The 9,083-nt window shown below is 35.7% G+C and overlaps 2 protein-coding genes across 2 annotated transcripts; one reads left to right on the top strand and one right to left on the bottom strand.

Moving 5' to 3' along the window:
• Positions 1-682: 682 nt before the first annotated feature.
• LOC145224641 (ATP synthase F(1) complex subunit delta, mitochondrial-like) lies at positions 683-3,215 on the top strand. The gene is made up of 4 exons (XM_080091178.1): positions 683-909; positions 1,753-1,909; positions 2,240-2,328; positions 2,942-3,215. Exons 1-4 carry the CDS (start codon positions 751-753, stop codon positions 3,056-3,058), a joined length of 522 nt encoding a protein of 173 aa, XP_079947304.1. The 5' UTR covers positions 683-750; the 3' UTR covers positions 3,059-3,215.
• A 631-nt stretch (positions 3,216-3,846) lies between these two features.
• Positions 3,847-6,474, bottom strand: LOC145224640 (carbohydrate sulfotransferase 1-like). The gene is made up of 4 exons (XM_080091177.1): positions 5,297-6,474; positions 5,132-5,234; positions 4,526-4,674; positions 3,847-4,162 (listed from the first exon to the last, which is right to left on the bottom strand). Exons 1-4 carry the CDS (start codon positions 6,056-6,058, stop codon positions 3,950-3,952), a joined length of 1,227 nt encoding a protein of 408 aa, XP_079947303.1. The 5' UTR covers positions 6,059-6,474; the 3' UTR covers positions 3,847-3,949.
• Between the last annotated feature and the right edge of the window lie 2,609 nt (positions 6,475-9,083).

Raw genomic sequence — 9,083 nt, 5'->3', positions numbered from 1 at the left:
CGTAAACTTCAGCTACATGTTCGTAGTCAATTATCAGGTAGAAACATCTAAGTTTCGTTGCATGTTCTTGTTCGAAAGTTGGTCGAACGTAAAGTTTCATATGCACCATTCTGAACTTAATATCCTGTTACTTAGATAAAACACAACGAATGATTAAGACTTGCAAATACTTTCTCCTAAACGCCAAGTAAATTTGACCGTTTTTATAGTGCTGCCTATTGCCGTAGAGAAGGTGTATTCTCATCGGATTTCGTGACCATCGATACCTTATGGAATTAACGTACCATCTAGCAGTACAGTTTGTTCAGTTAAACTTATATTTTACAGCAAGAAGTGCTGCATTTAGAGCACAATTTAGTTTTAAGTACATTTCAAATCCAACTTTGATAATTATTTTGCTGTAACGATAACGTTTAAAATTAGTAAACGTCATTAGAAGAATCATCTGTAGTCACAGTAAAAGTACTACCCTTGACTTGTGCGTCGGCCACCGGTTTACTTTTACACATCATTGCGTTTTCTGGTTATAAAAACGTTTTATTCAACGTGGTATTTGTGTTAGCAATGTATTTTATTTATTTTACAATTATATACAACCACTTTGTCATTTACGCTGCCTTGTTTCGCATTTATTCATAAGCGATTGACTTTTTTGGCCGCCTAAAAACGGTCCAAAAGTAAACCAAAACTTAAAGCTAAAACATAATTCATTTGTTAGGTGGGATCCAGTAACAAAGATTTAAAGCAAATATGGCTTCAACTTTGATTAGACTTTGTTCCAAATCCACTAGTTCGATATGTCGAAGAATGATTGCCCAACCCCGATTAATTCGAAATTATGCTGAAGCTGCAGCAGCTCCTGTTGCGCAGCCAGGACAGATGGTTTTCACATTCGCTGCACCTGATGAGGTACCAATAAACTGTTTGTATTTGTAGTTGGATGTTTAGCATTATGCAGTGATCACTTAAAATATAGTGGCCCAATGGTGAACTTAATGGCCCAAATATATGTAAAAATGTGACATGCTTTATTTTTCAAACGTTTCGGCAAATGCTCATGGCATCATCAGTGGTATGAGGGGCCATATCAGTTACACCCGTTTATATACACTTGAGTGACATAAATGATTGATAAAAATTATGTCATTAAACTTATGAGCAGATCTATGTATAGTTTTGTAAAATACCAGTTGGATCAACCAGGCTAAAAGTGGCCACATCAGTTTCAAAAATCTACATTTCTGCAATCTAACATACACAGATGAATCAGATTTGATTTATGCCTAATCATGTACTCAAAATTTATTTGCAGGAAGATTGTAAATTTTAAATCATGTATTTATTGACAAAATACTCTGTTTCATTGTATATTTAGCTCAATTTCACCACAAGAGCTTGGCAAATAAACATACAAAGTTTTATGAAAATAATATGGTTGTTGTGCTTGGAAATCAACAAAAAGTGTGAGATAGAAAGTATTTTTCATGTTGGTGCAAACTGTTTTAACTAGTAAGGTCTCATCAGTGCATCTGAGGACAAGACATAGCCTAGATTGGCTATTGTAGCCATCTAACAGCACTCCAGTTTGTTTGGAGCAGTAGCTGTAAAGCCATGCCATTAAATGGCTACACAATACAGCCTATGCCTTGTCACCAGAAGCACGGATGATACCTTATAGGTCAAAATATTGTGCACTGTCTGCAGCTTACTTATTATTTATATACCTGACATTTTTATATTTCATGTAAATAGGCTTATTATCAAGAGAGCACCAAAGTCAAGCAAGTTGATGTACCAACTGGAACAGGATTTATTGGTATTTTGGCAAGCCATGTGCCCACATTTGGTGTCTTGAAACCTGGTGTTCTAACAGTAATGGAATCAGAAGGAGCAGTTAACAAATACTTCGGTATGTTTTCATAGCTTTCTGAAATTTCTATAGGATCATCTGGTATGTCTTCACAGTGTTAAAGGACTGTAACTCTGTTAGTGTTTCTTCCCTGTGGAGTACACCTTTACCAAAATTATATTTCACATGTTTTTCATACCAATTACCAATGCCCAAAGGACAAAAGCTATGGATTAAAGTCAGTGCGTTGGTGTTTTATTGTAAACATACATTATTTGTTTGTCCTTGTCTTGTCAAAACATATGATAAAAATTGCAGTTCAAATATATTTTGTTGGTGTTATCTGTTTTATTGGCATTTTTATCTTGTTACTTTTTATGTTGTACACAGTGAGTAGCGGTACTTATGCTATTAATGAGGACTCTACAGTTCAAATAAACGCTGAAGAAGCTGTACCAATTGATGCTCTGGATAAGGAGGTAAGTTAAGTAAAACTTGCATGCTATGTTGCTTATTTACCATATGCTACTTCCTATGAACAAGCTGTTGCAATGCTATAAAGACATAAATTTTGCTGTTTTTTGCATAAGTCATGTGCCATACCAGTCTCTTAGGGTGGACCAATTCTACAATGTCTAGGTTTTGTATTGTAGTGGTGATTTATAACAAATTCTTGTAATATAACGGCGTGCTTGCATTTAATTCTTTTTTCCTTTGTTTATCGTGCACTGTACTATGCTCATTCAGTGTTATTAACCCTGATGAAGGCAACATGAATAAACCTAAAATTAGGCCTGGCAGCAATAGCTTATATAAAGACTAAAAGTTACACCCCAGGCTTTCTTGCTAGTTTAAATTGTACCACAAACAACTGTTTTCTTTTAAAGACTTGCAATGTTTAACTTTGTTATTTTATTGTCATGGGTTCAGTTTTACCATATATAAAAATTAGTGGATTTAGTCTTTTGATGATATTTATGAAAACAAGACAGTAAACTAATGTTACCATTAAGGTGGGGTTAAAAAAAGGCAACCAAAGTCACTACTAAAATTTGTACAATACTTAAAAACGCGACCTTATTTTTTTTTTAGCTTGCAAAGTCGTGTTTACATAAAGCACAATCTGAGCTGTCATCTGCATCTACTGACATTGAAAAAGCAGAGGCACAAGTTGCAATCCAAACTTATGAGGAAATACTTGCAGCATGAAACATCTAACAGAATTTTAAATCTAATTTACCGGTTCAGCTCATGAAATCCACAACTATTTTTGCTTCGATTATTTGCAGACTGTAAAAATTAGTATCCTTTTTTCTGTTTTGCTGTTCCAGTTTGGTGTGCGTCGAATAGAAGTTCGTTTCATTTATGATATGTTTTCATTTCCGGTGATATCAAACTCTTATAGCAGTGGTTCCCAACTACTTTTTCTTTGCTACATACCTAAACCTAGTGGTGGCATTCAATTTTTTGTCACTCGTTTCTATCACAAAAGTCATATTTTTCAGCCGGCTCTGTTACAAAAGTCATATTTTTTAGTCAGTTCTGTTACAAAAAGACCATTGACAGTAACCAGTAATCGCTGATCTCATAAAATTTTGTAAGGCAGTTCTACAGAACCAGTGCGAACCGGCTGAATCCCAACACTGCCGAAACCCTGTTTGAATCTGCAAACCAAGACATATAGGCCTATATAAGGTTAGCAATTCCTAACCAATGTCCAAGACACAAGTTTCGCCCAAAACAGGGCTGATCAGTTTGGTCAGTCGGGCATCTGTTATAAACGCTACACAAAACGAAAAAAGGTGAAAGAGCACTGCTTTAGAGTATAGGCCCAAGAGGTCTTTAGAGTCGTCTTGTTATTTATTAATTTATGTCAGTATTCATTGTTACCTTCGATAGTTAATATCCCTTGCTTCCAAGTAGTGTATTACTGAATTCTAGTTGCAATCACAGTTAAAACACGTTAGACGTTACTTGACAAGGTAGAACGACTGATATCTTATTGTTTCAATGTTGAAATATATATTTATTCATTTCATAATCTGCAGTGAAACGAATTGAAGAAATAGCAAAATTTAACGACACAATAGGCTATAACTTTCAAGTTGATGGCCAGAGCTCTAAAGTTTCATCCTGTAACGTAGAACTGTTCGTCACGCTGACGTAATTGAGCAAGTTCATGACGTCACTACATCTTTCCTGAATGTCAAGAACTTGTTTCAAGGTCAATCTTCGTCGCCAACCGTTCAACACGTCAGCAATACGCCGTTTTGTAGCAAACGGAGACTTTTGAGGCTTTTTGTTGCTGTTTTGCTGAAAAAAAAAGCGAAAAAGATTGGTTGTGACTAAAAAAAATGTACGATAGACCAATTTAAAACAATTACTATCATTTTTGCAACAATATATATTGCACAGAAATTAGTTTAATTTCATTTTCTGCTCAGTGCATATATAAAGCATGGTTCAATATCTAATATAGTGGCACTGACAAAATGGATTGTTAAAACGTCTGCTTTACATAGCATTGACTGTAAGATGTACTAGTTTAGGTGTCTGACATTTTATTTTAATCGAGGTACTACGTCAGGTGTTCTTAACCCAAGCAAAAATTCAGCCAGTAAATATTTCAACATAGGCAACTAGTTCTTGTGGTAAAGAAACGTTTCTTCAGCTTACCTGTTTAATGACTGAATCTTGAATCCATTGTGCAACCTCTTGTGGCATAGTTTCTCCGATAAAGTTGTAGATGCCACGAGCGACATCTACCGGATGACGACAAATGTCTTCGTGCCTCACTCGAAGATAACCGACATGCGAAAAGTTTTCTAGTGAAATGTGAGATATTAGGCTTTCGTCTAATAGCCTACTTGTTGAACTTTATTGCGTAACGCACACCATTTCAGTTATTTTAACACTAGTTTCAGTTCAAGATATTAATGATAAACTAAAGATAAACTTGAACTAGGTTTCTGTATAAATATATTTTTTGCGAGCGCAAATCAAGCAGTGGCCTGTTATCGTTTGTATGATACCCCTCTTTCTTGGTGTTTAACAAATGTTCAAATTAAAAAAAAATCTGTACACGGTTATCATCAGAAATCCCATTGGGTATAAATAATGGCACGATTAGACCTGAAAGGCGATATTTGCAACTAAAACATGACCTTTTTACGTCGATTTCTGGACCTTTGTAAACATTTGATAAGCAGTTTACGTTTTTTGTTGATTGCTGTTCATATGTATTCTAAAAAATTGTTTTTGCTACTCCATAAATTTACTTACTTGACCATTGTGTGTCAGCAAACTTTATATTATTCTCTAATCGATCGCATAAAGTACGAGCAACTTCAGGCAAAGTCTCCTTATTAGCTTCGTCCAATGGTAACTATTGCAACAAAAAATGGTTACATTCAGAAAACATTTAACCAAAATAACAGCATCCCATACTTGCATTCTTGATGATAGTATAGCCCTGGGATCTCGTATAAGGTGTATGACCTTGAATTCAATGTCGTTTTTGGCAAGGTCATTATCAAACAAAAATTTTAAACTCGAAATGTCGCAGATCCTCAATATTTTGAAAGCTGATAGTTTAGATCCCAAGCAGAGGTCAGACATCAAGGTCATGTTAACTGGAAGTGTGCATGAAACGTCACTTGGGGAATTACCTTGACAAAGGTCGATGTAACGCTCCATTAGTGGAGCATGTCGGTCAATAAAGCAAATATTGTTCTTAGCACAGTTGGCGTATTGGTCATTGAACTTTGTGACCTTAAAGGCATTTGTGTAGTCTCGGCGCAGACTGGGAAGGTCACACATGGCAAGTTTTTGTAAACTATCAACCCTTTCTTGAATTAGAACCTCGCATGTTCTTGTGTACGGAAATAAAGGCTCAAAAAGGTAAAAAGTTAAGGGGTTTTGGTTAAACAGCTCTCCCAGAAACGTTGATCCGGAGCGTTTGTTCGTGAAGAGAATCACAACTTTCCTTTTTTCTTTTTTCTCTCGCATAGCAACCTTTTTCTTTTTGACAGTTGTTTGAAGTTGTATGACTCTCTCATTTGTGGAATCTGTTCTCTGTGACGTCGGTGTTACGTCATGTATTACATCACTAAAATATACGTAATTCCAAAGTACCACTGCGCTCGATAAAACAAGTAACGCCGCAAAAACCACTTTTAAGAATTTTAAAACAGAGCCGAACAATTCCATTGCTGATACTGAATGAAAAAAAAACACAATATTTTTTAAGTAGAGAAGTAACTCTTAATACAGGTTTTGCCAAATCATATGACAAAATGAATATAAACAGCTTGTTGTATAAGTTACATTACATCGATTTCATTGGCAATTTGTTTAGTACACAGGCAGGGAATAAATTAGTAATAGCAAGTCTTCTAAGTAGAACTGTTTACGCTTTTTATTTATTCTGCATTTAACCTAACGTTGGCTGATAACGCAATGTTTCCAAACGTGAATAAGGACCTAACCTTAGCCTATGGCCCTCTACCAACCTGAACAAGGACATATATCAGTACAGAAAATTTGTGACCTAGTTTCTACAACTAAACTACGACAGCCTTTGTTATTAGCTGTATATAAAGATGTCAAATTTCTACCTCATTTTCAGCACTCATAACCATATAACCAGTTGCCTTCCTAGCAGAATGAAACATGAATTCATTACACCATTGTTTAACTCGTTATGCTGAAACAACGCAAGCCCGCGGGGCATGAAATGTGTAAAGCTGCTTGGAACATTTAATTCCCTAATCTACCTGCATGATAACAATGTTTGACAAAATTTTTTACCATCAATGGTCGTTTATCTACACCACTGATTTGCACAGTAAATTCAAAACCTATAACACTGCACAAAAAGTCAAAAAATAGTTAGGCCCTGTAAGTCTTGGTTATAAGCTGTTGCTGGCCTTGTATCTTTTCAACTTTTCACATGCGCATATACAAGCCAAACAACTTCAAAATTGTAGTTAAAATAACTTGACTGTGGCTTAAGTCGGATTAAAAAAAACAATTTCCTTCTTCATTTATTACACTACCGGATTATGCTTTTTAACTTCCACTATCACATTAAACATCTGAATTATGTCGGCTGTGATTGCATATATACGTTTACCAATTGGCTATCAATTTTTGTGACAGTGCTTCAAACCCATCAATAACAAGTCACCTTACATTCTGGGCCTATACACTTGAATGTCAAAAGCAATTATAGTTTTAAAATCTGCAAAAAGGTCGTAAACGGGGTGTTAGCAACATGTAACGTTTTAATGTCGTCAATTAGATGTGATTGGACAAACTTTTTGGTTGACTTTCCGTTTGTTAACTATTCTAAAGATAAATAATATTTTCCTGTTATAATATTTACGTGCAAGACTGTGCGAGCCAATTTAGTTTGATTTTTGTGGTCGCCTGTCAGAGGTGTCGGGTGCCGCACAAGGGCAGTAGACCTCAGGGGAGCAGCAGAAACGTTACATCAGTTTTATAAAACCAATTTCATTTGTAAATGTGTTTTAGGGATACAATGATGGCAAACCGGTACTGCTGGAATTACTGGGTAAATTGTTTTTTCACTGGTTGAAAACTTGACACTTATAAGAAAAGTTCAATATTATGTATGTTGTTTTATGAGTGGGCTTATTTGTTATTTTTTAAGCAACAACTATGTCCCATGTGAACTTTCTAAACAACTTTGAAAAAAGTCTTTTTGGTTTGTTAATTGTCAGTCTTCAAATTTTTAAGGTTATTGCTGAAACATACCTATCGCTTAAGGTTCTATACCAGTTAAAGGAACTTCAAAAAAGCAATTGAAAAATACACGGAAAGGAAAAGCATTTATAATTTAATTTAACCACAAAATCGATGTAAAACGTATTGAACGGTTGAGATAGATGGAAAGGATCTTTTATAATTAAAAAACATTTAGTTTTAGATACTTTTTTTAGTTAAGTTGCCAACGATGAAAATTTAATTTAACATCATGTTTTTACCCGCATATTAAATATAGCAGGATGTGTAAAAACCTGGTTTAAATTGCCCGGACATAACGCAAAGCAGTTGTCAAACAAAACGCTTCCATAAAACGCGATACGTGTGCCAACAAACGAATTAATTCTTTTATCTCGCTTGGTCCATTGTGAGGCAACAAAGCGCCGTTATGTGACGTCATTCAGCAGAAAAACCTTGAGTCGAATTTATTCTTATGACTGCGCTTGTAGGTACGGCTGTGAGGATATTTCGCGTGGGGTTAGTTAGCCTTTGGAACTGTCAGGTTTAATGAGAATCAACAATCCATTTTCGTCAGGCAACAGGTTTCAGAGCAAGTGCTATGTGCCAAACAAATAGGACATAAATTAGAAGGCTGCGAAATTGGGGTTGCCTTTTTCGCGGGCAAGGCATTTGCGTCACTGCCTCGTAAAACTGCTCATTTGATCGTTGAGGAAGGCTGGAATAAATGGCAAAGCTACACAATGTACAAATAACCTTCGTCGACAAATCATTACGAGCAAAAGGTAGAGGCATTTAACGACGAAATCAAGCAGTTTTGTGTCAACATTGGTCCTGTAAAATATCACCAACATAGAAAGCGAGCACCGTCGGGCCAAGAGACTTAATCAAACAGTGCCTATTTGCTAATCAGCACGGCAAAAGCGTTTGCCTGTCGGGCTGGACGTTAAGGCTGTAGTGATGTCTTGAAAAGGAATTTTTAGAGCTGTTTTCTTTGCAAACAAATATCTTATGGAAGTTTATGCTCATGTGACAAAGGCAAAGGTTTGGAAATGATGTAAATTACTGTTTTCTGCAGGTTTTTGGATGTATCGACTTAGCCAGGTAAAGAAGTAGCCATTACCAGTTCATAATGTTGAGCATGCGTAGTTGTCAGTTAATACACTTAGAAAAACATACTTTAAAAAAGTTTATAGACAGCTTAATGAATTTAGTGTGGTTAGCTGACATTATCAGTGACTGTTTAAGCAGCTGTTCATTTCATTGTGGGATGTTTCACGTCAGAATTCATATTGAGCTGTTTCCAGCCATTTAGTATGTTGATTTTTTTTTTGGAAGATGCATAAGCGTTCACTCCAGTGTTAGGCGTTACTACTGTACATTGGTGCGTTGATATAATTGAGTTGCGTTTGTTTGCGAAGTCAGGTAAGGGCTGCCTACCGTGATTGTGTGTTAATCAAGTGTTTGTTAATATTTGGTGAGCGACATA

Source organism: Phallusia mammillata, chromosome 4 (genome assembly GCF_965637545.1).
Source record: "Phallusia mammillata chromosome 4, kaPhaMamm4.hap1.1, whole genome shotgun sequence".
Classification (NCBI taxonomy): domain Eukaryota; kingdom Metazoa; phylum Chordata; class Ascidiacea; order Phlebobranchia; family Ascidiidae; genus Phallusia; species Phallusia mammillata.
The sequence above is the reverse complement of the archived record's forward strand: the minus strand, read 5'-3'. Positions and strand labels throughout refer to the sequence as shown.